This window comes from Rhinatrema bivittatum, chromosome 5, assembly GCF_901001135.1.
Source record: "Rhinatrema bivittatum chromosome 5, aRhiBiv1.1, whole genome shotgun sequence".
In the NCBI taxonomy this organism is placed as follows: Eukaryota; Metazoa; Chordata; class Amphibia; order Gymnophiona; family Rhinatrematidae; genus Rhinatrema; species Rhinatrema bivittatum.
The window spans coordinates 367,175,048-367,194,555 of NC_042619.1; the positions used below are offsets into that span (position 1 = coordinate 367,175,048).

Below are 19,508 nucleotides of genomic sequence, written 5' to 3' on the forward strand. Positions count from 1 at the left end.
ACGTTTCTGAATGTTGGCAACTTCTGGAAAGTTGAGAGGGATGGTGAGCTCTAGGAATGCAAGTGAAATACACAATGGGGCAGATTTTCAAAGGATTATGCGCGTAACATACGTACGTAACCCCCGAAAAGTTGCCCCAAGCTGCCCCTGCGTGCGCCGAGCCTATCTTGCATAGGCTCGGCGGCGCACGCAAGCTCCAGGACGCACATATGTTCCGGGGCTTCGAAAAAGGGGCGGGAAGGGGGCGGGACCGAGGCCTCCTTCGTTGTGGCTGTGCAGGTAGGCGTAACTTCTGCAACAAAGGTCAGGATGGGGGTTTAGGTAGGGCTGGGGGGCGGGTTAGGTAGGGGAAGGGAGGGGAAGGTGGGGGGTTGGCGGAGGGAACTGGGAAAGCCATCGGGGCTCCCTTAGGGCTCAGCGCGCGCAAGGTGCACAAGTGTGCACCCCCTTGTGCGCTCCGATCCTGGATTTTATAACATCCGCGCGGCAGCACGCACATGTTATACAATCAGGTGTAGATTTGTTTGCGCCGGGTTGCGCGAACAAATCTACGCCTGCGCGTATCTTTTAAGATCTGGCCCAATCTGTTTACCTCATTTTTGCCTTTCCATATTTTCTGATATACTTCTGTTAGCTAAGGACCAGAAACATATTTATTTATTTTATTTAACAGTTTTTTTATTTAACAGTTTTTTATACCGACCTTCATAGTAAATAACCATATCGGATCGGTTTACAGTTTAACAAAGGGAAAACTAGAGTAATAATTCAAGTAAACGAAAGATAACAATAGGTAGGAATAAGTCAAAGTTACAATCAACAGGGGGAGAGAACTTGGAAGCTTACAACAAGCTGGAAAGAAGAAAGGCCGGTAAAGTATTGTTACCATAGAGTGAACAAATTAAAAAACTTAAACAGTGCTATAACCTGAACGTTTATCTTAGACAAGATAAAAAAAGAAGCAATCCAACTGTGCAAAGGTCACAGAGATGAAAAATACGGCACTGCCAGCTGTGGCAGTGCAAAAGCCAACAACTTATTGCAAGACATTTACAGGGCCAGGCTGGTGGCTCAGTGGCAGCGTTGAACACTGCTATATGGAGGACCTTGGATTCATTCAAAGGTCACGTAGGTTGGCTGGGGCTACCCAGTCGTCTTATGGCGACACCTAGTGGCTGGATTTAGGACCCATGATCGCAGGGTTCCAGAAGGAGCCCTAGTGTATGGAGCCTGGCTGAGGAACGCAGACGCAATGACTGGACTAAGTTGGGAAAGATAAGGAATAGAGAAAAAATCCCCTGATATTGGCAAATGAAGGTTCATGCCGCCAGCCCTGGTTCTTTCTGAGCTAGAAAAACAAAAGAGCAGTAAATATCTGCCAGGCAAAAAAAAAAAAGCATTTGCATCCCAACCCATACTGATCAATCAAAAATTTTAAATAATGCAGACAGTAAAAATGTACATAGTTAGATAACCTTTATTTATTAAAAAGTGGAAACTACTGCACTTTAGCTGATACTAAAGGATATATGAATTTATAATCCAGCTGCTGTGAAATTCAAAGAGTGCACATGAATAGCAAAAAAGAACTGCTTTGTTCTCATGAAATTTTGCGTATATAACAAGTGATGAGAACAGGAGAGAGGCCCTTGGAATGCACAACAAGGCACCGTTGCTAGGAACATGGATCAAAGGCTCAAACCATAATTTGGAGTAAAACTGCTCAAGTCAGAACACTGAACCAACCATAAAATATCAACTTTCATCTTCAGATGACATAATTTGGACTTTGGCCATGTACTTTCATGTCTTGCAAATATGGACTCTGAGTTCTAATTGTTAATAAATGTATTCCTGCTAGTTCAGTATTAGCCAAATTTTAGTGAGGACCACAACGAACTTCTGTGCCTCTAGAGGACATTTAGTAAACCCTTCCACTCTCATGTTTATCACAGTTTTCATCTCATTTAAATATGGCTGCAAGTGCACTTCTTAGATTATTTTTAATTTTTAAGCATGCCTCCTTCTGCAATATGTAGTACGAGTCCCTTGGCTAATAAGTTTATTATTTTAAATTGTTACCGTACTATGATGGCACACGAGTAATTTGTAATCTATACCACCCATATTTCTCTTTATCATGCCCTTCTGTAAACCGTTGTGATGGTATTTAACTTAATAAGAACATAAGAACATAAGAAAATGCCATACTGGGTCAGACCAAGGGTCCATCAAGCCCAGCATCCTGTTTCCAACAGTGGCCAATCCAGGCCATAAGAACCTGGCAAGTACCCAAAAACTAAGTCTATTCCATGTAACCATTGCTAATGGCAGTGGCTATTCTCTAAGTGAACTTAATAGCAGGTAATGGACTTCTCCTCCAAGAACTTATCCAATCCTTTTTTAAACACAGCTATACTAACTGCACGAACCACATTCTCTGGCAACAAATTCCAGAGTTTAATTGTGCGTTGAGTAAAAAAGAACTTTCTCCGATTAGTTTTAAATGTGCCCCATGCTAACTTCATGGAGTGTCCCCTAGTCTTTCTACTATCCGAAAGAGTAAATAACCGATTCACATCTACCCGTTCTAGACCTCTCATGATTTTAAACACCTCTATCATATCCCCCCTCAGTCGTCTCTTCTCCAAGCTGAAAAGTCCTAACCTCTTTAGTCTTTCCTCATAGGGGAGTTGTTCCATTCCCCTTATCATTTTGGTAGCCCTTCTCTGTACCTTCTCCATCGCAATTATATCTTTTTTGAGATGCGGCGACCAGAATTGTACGCAGTATTCAAGGTGCGGTCTCACCATGGAGCGATACAGAGGCATTATGACATTTTCCGTTTTATTCATCATTCCTTTTCTAATAATTCCCAACATTCTGTTTGCTTTTTTGACTGCCGCAGCACACTGAACCGACGATTTCAATGTGTTATCCACTATGACACCTAGATCTCTTTCTTGGTTGTAGCACCTAATATGGAACCCAACATCGTGTAATTATAGCATGGGTTATTTTTCCCTATATGCATCACCTTGCACTTATCCACATTAAATTTCATCTGCCATTTGGATGCCCAATTTTCCAGTCTCACAAGGTCTTCCTGCAATTTATCACAATCTGCTTGTGATTTAACTACTCTGAACAATTTTGTGTCATCTGCAAATTTGATTATCTCACTCGTCGTATTTCTTTCCAGATCATTTATAAATATATTGAACAGTAAGGGTCCCAATACAGATCCCTGAGGCACTCCACTGTCCACTCCCTTCCACTGAGAAAATTGCCCATTTAATCCTACTCTCTGTTTCCTGTCTTTTAGCCAGTTTGCAATCCACGAAAGGACATCGCCACCTATCCCATGACTTTTTACTTTTCCTAGAAGCCTCTCATGAGGAACTTTGTCAAACGCCTTCTGAAAATCCACGTATACTATATCTACCGGTTCACCTTTATCCACATGTTTATTAACTCCTTCAAAAAAGTGAAGCAGATTTGTGAGGCAAGACTTGCCCTGGGTAAAGCCATGCTGACTTTGTTCCATTAAACCATGTCTTTCTATATGTTCTGTGATTTTTATTTATTTATTTATTTATTTATTTAGCTTTTTTATATACCGGCATTCATGAACAAGTCACATCATGCCGGTTCACATAGAACAAGGGGTGCAATGAACAGTATAACTAAACTTGTGCAAGGGGGGAAGCAGTTTTGATGTTTAGAACACTTTCCACTATTTTTCCTGGCACTGAAGTCAGGCTAACCGGTCTGTAGTTTCCTGGATCGCCCCTGGAGCCCTTTTTAAATATTGGGGTTACATTTGCTATCCTCCAGTCTTCAGGTACAATGGATGATTTTAATGATAAGTTACAAATTTTTACTAATAGGTCTGAAATTTCATTTGTTACTTCCTTCAGAACTAATGACGGTATAGAACATTTTTTAAATAAAATAAATAAATAAAATAAGCAAAGATGACAAAAGAAGTCCAAGAATAACAGTGCAGCTCTGCTAATTAGCTGGATAAACTTATCCAACTAACTAGCACCTTATATTCAGTAGTGAATATACCTGGCTATCTTAAAGTTAGCAGGATGAGTTTATGCAGCTAACTTTAGGACAGAGTTAGCCAAATAAATGAATTGGCTAACTCTGAATATCAGATTTAGTTGGATAACTTATTCGGCTAACTCAGCTTCTCCCTGTTACGCACATTCCCTGCCCCTTGCTTTAAAATAGGAGTAAGGAGGTAAATACTTGAAGTTAGCAGGAGTGTGACCAAAATGACCATGCCGTCGAATATATCATGCTAGTTAGCTGAAGGTGTTTATCTAGCCAAGTCGCACAGTGGCTGAAAATGGGCTCCATAAAGATCTGTGAGGGTGACCTCAGTGCTGGGAAAGATGGTTGAAACTATTATAAAGAACAAAATTACTGAACATACAGATGTCATACTTTAATGGGACAAAGCAAAATGGATTTAGCCAAGGGAAGTTTTGCCTCACCAATCTACTACATTTTTTTAAAGGTATGAATAAACATATGGATAAAGGTGAGTCAGTTGATATAGTGTAACTGGATTTCAGAAAGCATACAACAAAGTACCTCTTAAGGAAATTAAAAGTCATGGGATGGGGGCAGTGTTCTATTGTGGATTGAGAACTGGTTAAAAGATAGAGAACAGAGAGTAGGGCTAAATGATCTCAGTGGAGAAAGGTGAATAGTGGAGCTATACTGGGACCAGTACTTTGTAACGTTTATAAATGACCTAAAGTTAAGAATAATGAGTGAGGTAATCAGATCTGCTGATGATACAAAATTATTCAATGTTGTTAAATCACAAGAGGATTGTGAGAAATTGTAAGATAATCTTACGCAACTGGGAGACTGAACATCCAAATGGCAGATGACATTTAATGTGGACAAGTGCAAAGTGATGCACATAGAGAAGAGCAACCCAAATTAAAGCTCAAAACAGAAGGTTTCAGACTGGAAGTCACCACCCAGGAAAAGGATCTAGGTGTCATCATCGATATGAAGAAAATAGAATGGTAGGGATTATTTGGAAAGGAATAGAGAATAAAACAGAAAATATAATGCCTCTGTATCGCTCCATGGTGCGACCACATCTCAAAAACGTCGGAGTGGAATTAGAAAAGGTACAGAGAAGGGCAACCAAAATGATAAAGGGGATGGAACAATTCCTCTATAAGGAAAGGCTATTGATGTTAGGGCTCTTCAGCTTGAAGAAGAGACAGCCAAGGGAAGACATGATAAAGTCTATAAAATAATGAGTGGAGTGGAATGGGTAAATGCAAATTGGTTGTTTACTCTTTCAAAAAGTACAAAGACTAGAGGACATGCCATCATGTTATTAGGTGAAACATTTAAGACAAACAGGAGAAAATATTGTTTGACTCAACACATAATTAAACTCTGTAATTCATTGCCAGAGGATCTGGCAAAAGCTGTTACTATAGCTGGGATTAAAAAAAGTTTGGACAAGTTCCTGGAAGAAAAGTCCACAAATTTGGGGACATGGAGAAATCCACTGCTTATCTTTGGGATAAGCAGCATGGAATCTACCAACATTTTGGGATCCTGCTATATTTTATTTATTTATTTTATTTATTTGTGTTTTTTTATACCGGCATTCACGGGAGTTCGTATCATGTCGGTTTACATAAAACAAGGGGTGATCAATACATTATAATGTATATAACTAAAACATAAGAGTATACATTACAGGAGTATAACAGGAGTATAATACAGGAGTATTACAGGAGTATATACAGGAGTATATACTTGTGATCTGGCTTGGCCACTGTTAGAAAAAGGATACTGGGCTTGATGGACCTTTGGTCTGACCCAGTATGGCAAATCTTATATTCTTAAATTTTATGTTTGTTCATACTGTAAGCTGCCTAGGTGGTATATACATTTCTGCAAATAAATAATATAAAGTCTTACAAATAACAATCTTTTGCATTTATCAAACCCAGTTTGGATCTCTTGAGGCAGTTGCCCCAGCAATGGAATTTGATATTTACCACTGCTATATAACAATCAACAAGATCTGTAATTTTGATCTCATTCTCAACTATTTTTTAAACACTAGCCTTGTAACACACCACACTCAACCATCTTTCAACCAAGCTCCTTAAATCATTATCAATTGTTTATATTTCAACAAAACAATTATCTATATAATGCTCTTTTCTAAGATTAATAAATCAATCTTTCCATCAATTATGTGGTATATCTGATTTCACTCCAATCTATTCCCCTTTTCATTATTTTACTGAATACTTTATCAGCATCAGGTAAGTTATTAATAAGAAATTTCTAGTCATGCACAAAATTGACTTCTTTTTACCCCACAAATAGAGCTATTGATATTTTGTTCATTAGCATAAACTCTTTGCTTTTGAGAGTCCACATATCTAACAATGGAGCCTTATCTTCAAGTCACATAACCAAGATGCATTTTGGAAGTAATTAAACATATCAGAGATAAGACTTTTCCCAAATTACTGATTGCTTCCCTATTGAGAGCTCCTAAAAGGCCAGCATCTTTCTGTAAAGGGAAGAGACTCGACAGCTGCCTCCCTTGATTCTAAATTATATCAGTTTTCTTCAACGTTGATGAATGTATGTACATTCCTAGAAACTATCAGAGTGCCCAGTTCAGTCTTACATATCTCTGTTTCAAGAAACTTCCTTAAATCCTCTAATCAGAGGAATATACCGTGTAATATTTGAAATGTACTTCCTTATGTCATGACACATTTGCAAGTAAATGAAAAAAAACTATCACCAACTAGATATCTGCCTTTCACTTGTTCAAATATCATTGGATCTTTGTGGAGTAAATTTACTTGGCCCAGATTTATCCCTGGTGCAATGGAATAGACTCCAGTTGATCTCTGGTGGGACAAAAGGGGGCTTAGGGTTGGATGATGGCACTGGTGAGGCAGATGCCACAGGGAATTATTCCTGTCCCATTAGAAACCCAGAGGCTTCTACTGATAGAGAGGGTAGGGGATTGGGACTTACACATTGACACTTATTTTGGGAGGGGACCGTTTTGGCAAGAGATTTGGTGTAGAGGGGATGGGAGTTTCAGTGCTTGATTGAGTTGCACATTTGATCATCTCCTTCTGGCCCCATTCAATGCCACTCATAATGTTATTTAAAAAGTTTAAAAGATATGTGAAGTAGTCAAGTGCATGTCTCATCTGTGAAACATTAAAATCACTGACCAACTTTATCAGACTTTATAAGCCAGAGATTGGTTGAATGGATTCAGTAATTTACGTTGGGGGGAGAACTAAGAGGAGCCTAGTTCACTTTTTTCAAACGTGTGTCTACTCAACCTGCTTGAACATCAAATAACTTTTAAGCAATGGGTGTGGCTGTAGTAGAATGTAATAGCAGGGGAGGAAGATCAAGCATCTCCCTCAAAATGAGGTAAAACATAATAATAATAAAGTCTGTCGTTTACTTCCAGAGTCTGATAAACTTTATTCTCCTCATAGAAAAGTCCATCTATGTTTTCCCTAATAGCTTAAGACAAGGGTGACCAACTCTGGTCCTCAAGAGTCACAAACAGCTCTGGCTTTTAGGAATGAATGAATATGCATGAAATAGATTTACTTTCTCTATTGCATGCAAATATATATCATGCATATTCATTATTGATATCCTGAAAACCAGACCTGTTTGTGACTCTTGAGGACAGGAATTGGCCAGCCCTGGCTTAAAAGCTAGTTTTACTCTCCTTGTTTGGAAGTCACGGTTAGACACAGGAAATCCAACCAATGTTGAGCGTTTCCTGCTTTACTCTAGAACACCAAACAAAATTCCAGAACAAATGGGGAGAAGGAACATGAATCATCCTCTACTTACTGCTTCTTTGCTTCTTCAAATTTGTGCAACTGTTTTCGTAGCCCCCCCATTTTAAATGCTTGACAATGTGCTGCTGGTGCACCTATTGTCACAATGTCGTAGTTCTGATCTAAAGAAGAAATACAGGAAGAATGAGGAAAGCTGGCCTCTTATTTCAAGCATTTTTAAACAGTATATGCAAAAGGGAAGACAGCAAAATTTCACAAACCCAAGCATACGTGTTACAGGGATTATTACACATGTATTGCTCCAGCCAAAGACAAATGTAGTAAAGAATCTTAAGGTGCAAAAGCAGTAAATGTTGTTACCTGATCCCACATCATCCTGAACCCGCATTCTCTGTATGTGTAAATTGGTAGGCACAAATTCTAATTTTTTATCAGCTTTCAAGCTACTTGCTTTAAATGATGGTCCTGCAAAATAACATGGACACAAAAGATTAGTCTGTAGTTTTAACACACATGAAGCATGACTAGCAAGTTTCAGCAGCTATGTGGAGTACAGAGAGTGCTACTTTGAGAACTTCCTGTATTCCTACGGAAAAATTATTGAGAGAAGGCAGTATCTTCCATGGGGTTGAAAACAACAAGAGTGGTATATATATATACACACACACACACACACACACAACCACCCCCAAACAAATAGATAATAATATAAAATAAGAAATTTTTAAAAATTTGAGGTAAAATATTACAAATTTAATAATCAGTAAAAGCAAATTTACAATAAAAACAAAAATAAAATTTGTTGTGTACCATTCTTGTTGTTTTCATATTTATTTGTGTGGTTCACCTACCTCTCTATTTGTTTTTCTTACTTCCATGGGGGTACCTTATGTACCCCTGCAAACAGCAGGCCAAGCCTGACTTCAGTGCTGGGAAAAATTGTGGAAACTATTCTAATGATCAAAATCACAGAACAATTTTATTTAAATTTATTTTCTATAATATACTTTTTGTAATTTTACATTTAAAAACTTTTATTTTACTTAATCAATTCTTTTGAAAAATTGTATGTAAACCGTTTTGATTAAACATAGTTTGTAAAAGCGGTATACAAACATTTTTAAATAAATAAATAAATAAACATACAGATATTCATGATTTAATGGGACACAGCCAGCATGGATTTACCCAAGGGAAGTCTTGCCTCACAAATCTGCTACAGTTTTTTGAAGGGGTAAATACATATGTGGACAGAGGTGAACTTTTAGATGTGGTGTATTTGGATTTCAGAAGGCGTTTGACAAAGTTCCTCATGAGAGGCTTCTAAGAAAACTAAAAAGTCATGGAATAGGAAGAGATGTACATTGCAAGCTGGTTAACAGATAGGAAACAGAAAATAGAATTAAATGGTCTGTTTTCTCAGTGAAAAAAAGTAAACAGTGGACTGCCTCAGGGATCTGTGCTTGGACCGGTGCTTTTCAATATCTTTATAAATGATCTGGAAAGGGGTACGACGAGCGAGGTGATCAAATTGCGGATGACACAAAATTATTCATAGTAGTTAAATCGCAAGCGGATTGTGATAAATTGCAGGAAGACCTTTCAACACTGGAAGACTGGGTATCCAAATAGCAGATGAAATTTATTGTGGACAATTGCAAGGTGATGCATTTAGGGAAAAATAATCCATGCTGTATTTACACAATGTTAGGTTCCATATTAGGAGCTACCACCCAGGAAAAAGATTGAGGCGTCATAGTGGATAATACATTGAAATCATCTGCTCAGTGTGCTGCGGCAGTCAAAAAAACAAACAATGTTAGGACTTATTAGGAAGGGAATGGTGAATAAAACTGAGGAAGTCATAATGCATCTGTATAGGTCCATGGTGAGACCGCACTTTGAATACTGTGTACAATTCTGGTCGCCATATCTCAAAAAAGATCTAGTTGCACTGGAGAAAGTACAGATAAGGGCGACCAAAATGATAAAGGTTATGGAACGGTTTCCCTATAAAGAAAGGCTAAAGAGGTTATGGCTGTTCAGCTTGGAGAAGAGAAGGCTGAGGTGGGATATGATAGAGGTCTGTGAAATCATGAAAGGACTTGAATGGGTAAATGTGAATCGGTTATTTACTCTTTCAGATAATAAGAGGACTCCATGAAGTTAACAAGTAGCACATTCAAAACAAATTGAAGAAAATTATTTTTCACTCAACATACAATTACACCCTGTAATTCATTGCTAGTGGATGTGATTAAGGCAGTCAGTGTAGCTGGGTTAAAAAAAAGATTTGCATAAGTTCCTGGGGAAGTTCATAAACTGCTATTAATTATATTGACTTATGTAACAGCCACTGCTTTTTACCAGCGTCGAGAGTGGGATCTATTTAAAGTTTGGGTAATTGCCAGGTATTTGTAACCTGGATTGGCCACTGTTGGAAACAGGATGCTGGGCTTGATGGACCCTTGGTCTGACCTAGTAAGGCAACTTCTTATGCTCTTATGTTAAGAAAGGAGATGTTAGTACAAACCAAAAACAAGACAAAAATATGCAAGAATAGGAAATGTTAATTGTTTAGCAAAACTCTGAGGGGAGAAAAACATAAAAATGGTGAACCCTTATGCACTGTTCCCTGTAAGCTGTGCATGTGTGCAACCATACACAGCATACAGATCTGCGGTGCACAGCTTCTCTTTCCCCATGCACTCGCTTGACATTCCAGCCAGCAGGACGAGAGAAGAAAAGCCAAGCCAGCCGTCTTCCAGAGTTTAGGAGACCTGCCATCAGCCTAGCAAGGAAAATGTCATCAGCATCAGCAGTGACCCCCATCTTCACTCCCAGAGACTAGCCATCTGGTCCAGCAAAGGAAATAATAGTGACTTAGTGGTTAATATGAAACTCCCACTACAACGATGCACACTAAATGAGAGAGATGCTACACAATAATAAAATTATATTTTATTACAAAAAAACATTAATTTGTACAAAAGCATACATGATTCAAAAAATAATACACATAGCACATTAAATATATCGTTAATAACCATTATACACAAACAATGATCAAAACACTCACTCATACGCACACATTCACACACACATATCAATCCCATACACATTTGATCCAAACTGACAAAAATTTGTTAAAAGAAACAAAAATGAAAAGTTTCAAATTTCCAAATATATATTCATATGAAACCTTGCATGGTCTGGAATATTTGCTTATGGTGCTCAAAACATCTTAATCTTCATTTCCTGGATCAAAATGTTTTCAATCCCCCAATCCTTGATAAGTCAAAACATCCCAACACGGATATCGCTATCACTGACACGACTATTATCAAATTGCCAAACTCCACAAGTGTATTCATCACAAAACCTGACAAGGGACCCTTGTTTCGCCCGAACCAGGTTCTTCAGGGCAAAGTAAACTGTTGGATAATAATTTATATAATCAAAAATATGTCGCTTTCAACAGCAAAATATGTTCAAGGATACCAGGTAAGACAATATTTTAAATGTACCAATGTTTAAAGACAAGAATCATCGACAATGCACCAGCAAGAAAGACATCTCGGGTATATACTTCTGCTGAAAACATGACCAACGCTGATGGAAAGGAAATGACATCAGCACTCCCCGGGAGGAGAGAAGAAGGGAGGAGACTGGCTGCCCCTCAAAGCGAATGAATTTACCTTGACAGTGTGGCAGCATGCTGGGAGGACACGATAGAAGACTCACTGGCACCGCATGGTAAGAGAAGACTGCTTTCTCCCTCTCTGATGTGCCCCTACAGCTACAGCGGTGAGTTTGAAACAAACATTTGACTCATAGAGTCACTGTTTATAGTTGAGGGGTTGGGTGGCTGAGTTTGAGAACAGGGCGAGATCAACTAGGTGAGGGGAACATGATACTGAAGGGGGAGCTGGAACTGGCTGAGGTGGGGGGGGGGTAGTGGAGAATTGCCAGAGGGATCAACTGGATGGTAGTTACAGGGAGGGGTTAGTGGGCAGGGAAGGGGGTGGTTTAGAGGTGGTAATTGGCTGGTGGGGACAGGAGAAGTGTATTTAGAGGGCAGGGTTGGTGTGTGGGTCTATACTTCTGTTTGGTACATACATTGTTCAAGTGAGTGATTGGGAATGGGGGTGCCCACATGCAATAAAGAATGCAGCCACCAGTAGTGTACACCCACTTACATCTCCCCAAAAATTAAAGGGAACATTGCTTTTATTTCAGCCTTGCACAGGCAGAGAGATTCCACTCCCAGTGTACCTGTATTACCATCAGGAAAAAGATGATCATATCAAAATATGAACAGCAGATGACTACTTCATGCCAGTAGGTGCAATTTGCGACATGTTAAGATATATGATGAGATATGAGATGCTATATTATTTTTATAATTTGAATTTATAAACTAGGAGATTCCAGGAAGGTATAAAGCACTCAACAAAAATTAACGCAAGTTCCCCAAAAAATAATAAAACAAAACTAGAATTAAAAAGCTAAACAAGGCACATATAACAAATTCCCCAAAACATAATATAAAGTAGAATTATAAAGTGCTTCATAAAACAGTGCTAACCCAAGTGAATACGGAGAAAACTGGGAATTTTGATGGCCAAGATTAAAGCAAAGTTCAAATACACTTAAACCTTCAGTTAAAAGCAGACACACATCAGGCCTTGCTCAATTTCCAGAAAGCCAGAAAGTCTTTAAGGGTTCATAAATTGGCTAGGATTGCCGTTCTAAATACTAGGCCCTCTAAAAGACAAAAGCTTTCTTTGGGGGTTTCTAGAAGGGAGAACTCCATTTAAGCTCCTGCAATTTTGAATTGCATTTGGAAAGGAACTGGCAAACAGTGAGGCATCTTCTAAGCTGGAGAAACATTGTCAAAGAGTGGTAAACACAGGAGAATGCAAGCAGCAGGATTTAGAATGTATTGTAATCTACACAGGGGAGATCAAGCTACATCAACAATTGGTGAGATCCAGTAACCCCAAACTCAGACTGGAGACCTGACTATTTATTTATTTTGTGCTTTTCTATACCGGCATTCGTGATAGGAATCACATCATGCCGGTTTACAATTAACAAAGGGGTGTAAAAAGAAGATACAATAAGAACATTAACAGGTGCGGAACGAAAAACGTTGCAGTTACAATAAAACAGGGAAATACACAACTGGGAGCAGTGAAAAATCGAAAGGAATTTAACAGAGAGAAAAAAAAATTTACATATTTACAAATTTATGGTATTTACTAAGTTATGGACTATTAAAAGTTAGCTCAGAGTAAATCAACCAATCACCCCTCTCCCAGGAAACGAAGTTCTTTTTTGAAAGGAATCCCCATCTTCTGAAAGATAATATGAGATGTTACAAAAAAAAAAATGGAGGGTTTTTTTTAATCCAAATATTTTTTTAGGGAATCACTTTTAATTATACCCAGCTATTTCACATCTATGGAATAATCTGCAGGAAGAACATATGCTTGAGAAACAGACAAACTAGACTGGAACATTTTACTTCTGGTGGCAAAAAAAATGTTAACTCTGGATATTTAATGTCAGCGTAAGAGTCTGCATTATTTAAAAGTTTTTTTGAATTTTGGATGTCAAAAAAGCTGAACAGAGAATGAGTGTATTTCTAACCTTTGTACTGATGCAGGTCTGTTAGATTTTCTTGATAAGTTAAAATGATTGTTTGATATTGAGTGACTATTTCCCGACGAAGGCTTTCCCAACAAGGTGACAGCTCTCCCAGTTCTTCTAGTTCACAAACCCTAAAAGCAAGAAAAGAGTAGAGAGAGATGGTTAAAAGAAAATAAAAGTAGTGTCAGGTGACCTTCTAATTATATTTTATTGCAAAGACCCAGTAGTTAAAACAAGAAGAAAGCAGAGTTGCTTACCTGTAACAGGTGTTCTCCTATGTCAGCAGGATGTTAGTCCTCGCATGTGGGTGACATCATCAGATGGAGCCCGCTATGGAAAACTTTGACTGGCACACTAAGCATGCCCAGCATGCCACTATCCGTGCAACCATGCGGGGTCGCCCTCGAGTCTCGTAACATAGAATTCACAAGTGAAAAAATAAAATAACAAAACGCAGGAGAACCCAACTCTGCAGGGTGGTGGGCGGGTTTCCTGAGGACTAACATTCTGCTGTCCTAGAAGAACACCTGTTACAGGTAAGCAACTCTGCTTTCTCCTAGGACGAGCAGGATGGTAGTCCTCACAGATGGGTGAATACCAAGATATAGACTGTTCCTGGAAAACATGTAAGACCAACCTGCACTGAACAACAGGTGCCAACAGGCACCAAAAACAACTGCAATGCAGTTGGGAAGACGGGGAACAGCCTGGTCCCAAACAATGGGCCTTAGATAGAAAGAGTTGGGTTTAAGTCTGGAAGAGATTGCGAAGGACAGATTGGCCTGCAGCTACTATCTTGCCTACCATCCTTGTCCAAACAGTAGTGGGCCATGAATGTGTGCAGAGAACTCCACATCGCAACCCTGCAGATTTTGGCGATGGGAACCACCCATAAGTGGGCCACTGACACTGCCATAGTCTTCATAGAGCGAGCTTTGGACCCGGCCTCCCAGCTGAAGGCCCACTTGGGCTTAGTAGAAGGAAATAGAATCTGTTAGCCAATTAGACAGTCTGTTTGCCCAACGCAACTCCCAATCTATTCTTATTGAAAGAGATGAAGAGCTATGTAGATTGCCTGTGGCCTGCTGTACGTTCTAAATAGAAGGCCAAGGCCCTCTTGCAATCCAACGTCTGCAGAGCTCGTTCACCCTGGTGTGAATGGGGCCTTGCGAAGAAGGTGGGCAGAACAATGGACTGATTGAGGTGGAAATCGGACACCACCTTATGCAGGAACTTGGGATGCGTACGGAGGACCACCGATCATGAAAGAATTTTGTGTAGGGTGGGTAAGTAACCAAGGCCTGAAGCTCAAAAACCCTGCGAGCTGAGCTAATCGCCACCAGGAATAGAACTTTCCAAACAAGAAACTTCAGATCTCAGGGGCGCTAAGGCTCAAAGGGAGGGCGCATGAGCCGTGCTAGCACAATGTTGACATCCCAGGACACAACAGGAGGCTGGAGGGGGGGCTTCAATTGAATCAGGCCCTGCATAAAGTGACCTAATATGGGCTGAACAGAGATAGGCACGCCAGTGAAACCTTGATGGTAAGCACTTATGGTGCTCAAATGGTCTCTGACTGAGGTGGTCTTAAGCCCAGCCTCGGAGAGGTACCACAGATAAGAACATAAGAACATGCCATACTGGGTCAGACCAAGGGTCTATCAAGCCCAGCATCCTGTTTCCAACAGTGGCCAATCCAGGCCATAAGAACCTGGCAAGTACCCAAAAACTAAGTCTATTCCATGTAACCATTGCTAATGGCAGTGGCTATTCTCTAAGTGAACTTAATAGCAGGTAATGGACTTCTCCTCCAAGAACTTATCCAATCCTTTTTTAAACACAGCTATACTAACTGCACTAACCACATTCTCTGGCAACAAATAGTGCCACAGATAGAAGAACCTCAGAATGGGGCAGGTGAATGGATCTAAGCCATTTCCTTTGCACCAGATGGAAAACCTTCTCCACTTCAATCGATAAGACTTCTTGTGGAAGGCTTCCTGGAAGCAACCAGCACCTGAGACATGTCATCAGACAAGTCCAGGGTCTGAAGGACTAGGTGCTCAACCTACAGGCTGTTAAGGCTAATGCCCAGAGGTTCGGATGGCACAGCCTACCCCGATCCTGTGTGATCAGATCGGGCACAGTCCCCAGAAGGATTGACAGGTCTTAGAGGAGAGGGAACCAGACTTGTCTGGGTGAGTATGGGGCCACAAGGATCATGGTCCCCTGGTCCTGCTGGAGCTTCAAGAGAGTCTTCATGATGAGAGGAAGAGGAGGATACGCATACAGGAGCCTTGTGCCCCAGTGATTGGCAAAGGCATCCATTTTGGAAGTCTGTCTCTCCTGAACAGGGAACAGAAATTGCTCACCATGCAGTTGCACAGGGAAGCAAAGAGATCCACATCCAGAGTTCCCCCACTGGTGGAAAATCCAGGCTGCCACTACCAGATCCAGGAGCGACTCTTGCGAATGGTATGCACGGCTCAGGCGGTCCGCCACCACATCTGCACTGAACCAAATCTGCACTGCCTCTTGACAGAGGAGGAATGACCCTGTTCCCCCCTGCTGTTGATGTACCACATTGCTACCTGATTGTTTGTCCGATTAAGGTCTGCTTTGTGTAATGAATTGCCTGAAGCTAAAGGAAGTTTATCTGGCACAGATATTCCTGAGCCGTCCACTGTCCCTGCATGTGGAGGTTGTCCACATGGGGCCCCCACCAGTGGGTGGAGGCATCGGTGGTAAGAATTACCTGAGGCGGGACAGCCTGAAATGGTATTCCCTGTTCCAGATTGGAGAGGTTCTTCCACCAGGACAGGAAGACCTGCAGAAGTGGCGTGTTGGAGACACGTGCCTCGAGATCCTGGGATGCCTGCTGCTATTGCGACCATAATATCCATTGCGTCCTGTGCATGCAAAGGGGGGCCAATGGAGTGACACGGACAAAGGCAGCCATGTGGTCTAACAGCCAAAGCAGCAGGCAAGCAGGAACCTGCTGACTGCTGCACACTATGCTCGCCACTACGGCTCCTATAAAGTCCAGACACAGAAATCAATAAATCTCTCAAAAAAAATTTTTTTAAGGGGGATGGTAGCCATATATGCACAAACAATCAAACAGAGTGGCTAAACATCCCAACAGTGTGCAAAGAATTAAATCACCGTGTGTTACAGATTTTTTTGTCTCATTTGATGGGGCTTCATATGTGGGCATGGGTAGCAATACATATTAGCTGAGACTCTTAATACCAGTAATATAATCATAGGACTAAAATTATTTTTCATGCTCGTGAATTCCTCAGCCATTTGTGATATATTATTCAAAAATTTTTTCCATTTAAGATTACATTAGTAACATATTGTAATAGATGTTACTTAGCACTTAGCTGTACTGTTGCAAAGAAACACTTTTTTTATCTAGAGTCAAGACGCTACAGGTGTCAAAGCCCAACATGGACCTGTTTCGGCGTCTGCCTTCTTCAAGGGGCTGAATTCATCTGCAAGTATTAAGGTGAACATGCTGATAAAACAATATTACAAGTTAAGCAACAAGTCAAACAGTGTGGTACTAATGCATCGAGTTGTCAGCTGCATTTCTTCCAGCTAGTAATGCGTTTCCTCTACCGAAGGCGCCGCACAAGCGCCATTTTTAAAGCATAGTAAACCAATGGACGGAAGGCACGTAGAAACAAGGTGATAACGTCAGTGGTTGCTATATAGTTAGATATATTAGATAACAGAGTACCATTCAATGGACATGTTCAGACCATTAGGCTGCATAATGTTCAGATAGAAAATCCATCGCTGTTCATGAAAATTAAGAATATTTTGTGGATCGCCCCCCCCCCCCCCCACCTCGATGACATAAAGATTTTGTCGATCACCCGCCACTTAAGATCCACAAATTGATGCTGGTATTGTAGGCAATGTTGAACGATAGGTGCTTGAATTTTGCCAGTAGATGAACAACTATGGTGTTCAGTCAGACGAATGCAAATTGGACGTTTGGTTCTGCCCACATATATTTTGTGACAGGGGCATGTAATGATGTAAATTACATGAGAAGTTGAACAATCGGAGAAAGATCTTGCCACATGAATGGCTTTTACTAGATAGTTCTGATACTTCAGAAGAACTTCCTTTAGTATGTACATTAAGACATTCCACCAAATCATCTACAATTGCATCTATTATTCGCAATAACTGGCATGTTTTGAAAGCTCATTCAGTGTTCGCTGATCCTCCAACTATTGCATACAGTCATGGCAAAAATTTGAGGGATTTACTTACCCACTCATTTTTATACCAAGATGTTTCATCTCAGATTGATCTCCCAGCTGGACACTGGCCGTGTAATAAATGTTCATTTTGTGCCAACACTCTTTCTGGTCCTACATAGACTGACAATACTGGTAAAATTCACATGGCAAGATCTTTCTCCGATTGTTCAACTTCTCATGTAATTTACATCATTACATGCCCGTCACAAAATATATGTGGGCAGAACCAAACGTCCGATTCGCATTCGTCTGACTGAACACCATAGTTATTGTGAACCTGCCCGTGCCCCCTATCTTCCGCGGCCAGCTCAGCCGCGGCAGACGCCATCCCTCACGGCAGCCAAGCCACACCGCTCCGGGCTCCTCCACAGTCCTGGAGCCGCGGGCAGGAATCTTCTCATCGTGGCACAAGGCAGCTCCTGCCTATCCTGCTTGCTGAGTGCCTCTCTTCACGGCCTGGGGTCATCGAGCGACAAGGAAGCCGTCCTTGCCGCTGCCAGGGTCTTCAGCCGGCAGGGAAGCCATCCCTGCCGGTGCCTGCGCTGCTTCCTGCTTTCTTCGCGGCTGGTGCTTTCAGATCCCTGCGGAGGCTTGGTGCCTGGCACCAATATCGGTGGGGAACGCCTAGGACTCCCGTGTTTATTGGAGAATGAGGCCTCTGTACCATGGGGTTGCTTCAGTGGCAGCACAGCAGTCACCGATGCCGCACTGGATCCGGAGCTGTGTGCCGATGGTGATCAGTGATGGTGCTTTCAGGGTTTCCCTTGATTCTCAGCCCAGTCTTTTCTCGGTGCCGAGGACGCTGAAGATCCAGATGCCTTTGAGAGTGTCGGCAAAGGAGAGGGCCTATCACTGGCTCCTCTTTCTCGGGATGATCCTGCTGGGGGCGCAGAGAGGGACAGGATACCTAAGGGCTCCCTTTGGCCCCTGGGTGTTGACGTCTCTGATGCCCGCGTGGATAGTGTAGACTTTTTTGGATCAAAATGTTTCTCCATTTTGTCTAGCCGAGCACAACAGTCTTTGGGGGTCATCTGATCACACAGCTGACACCCTTGGATGTCGTGTGATGCTCCAGGCAGAGGATGCACACCTTGTGCAGATCAGAAATCGACACTATCCTCAGGCACTGGGAGCACCACCAAAACTGGACAACTACATAAAAAACAACCGACGAGTGGTCAATGGCAGGCGGCCATTGAGAAGCGACATGTCGGGAATCGACTGCAAGAAGGCAAAAAAAAAAAAACCTACCCGATGCTGAAGATACAAGAAAATCTGAATAAGAAAAATTTGTAGAGCAGAGCTCCTAAACCATGAGGTTACTAACACCGTGGAAAAAAAAGAGTCTGAAGGGGGATCCTACGTGAACGTGCAGACAGTGGCATGCTGCGCATGCTCAGTGTGCTAGTCAAAGTTCTAGGCTTCCGCAGCCTGCCTTCCTTCAGCTCCACGGCAGGGCTGCTCCACTGCCTGCCTTGTTCAGCCTGGGCCCTCCACGTGGCTGAGGACGCCACCAGTGGATCCTGCTCTTCCTCTCCAGCTCTCCTTAGGCACAGGCGCGCACCTCTCCTCTTCGTTTCAAGGGCCAGCCAGGTATGGCCCCTTGCTAGCTCCTCCCTGGGCGTAGTCCTCTTCAGCCCTACAAAAGGGTCCAGCGTTCATTCCTGCTTTGCCTTCGCAAGGAGTTACTTGCTCCTGGATGTTCCTGTCC

The 19,508-nt window shown here is 41.4% G+C and overlaps 1 protein-coding gene across 9 annotated transcripts in view; it reads right to left on the reverse strand.

Moving 5' to 3' along the window:
- INPP4A (inositol polyphosphate-4-phosphatase type I A) overlaps nt 1-19,508 on the reverse strand; it is a 453,500-nt gene that overhangs the window by 181,244 nt on the left and 252,748 nt on the right. For all 9 annotated transcript variants that reach the window (XM_029604758.1, XM_029604750.1, XM_029604755.1 and 6 more), the window contains 3 exons: nt 13,515-13,645; nt 8,220-8,324; nt 7,912-8,020 (listed from right to left, as the gene is read on the reverse strand). In XM_029604758.1, coding sequence (XP_029460618.1) covers nt 7,912-8,020; nt 8,220-8,324; nt 13,515-13,645 — 345 coding nt within the window. The remainder of the gene's footprint in view (nt 1-7,911; nt 8,021-8,219; nt 8,325-13,514; nt 13,646-19,508) is intronic.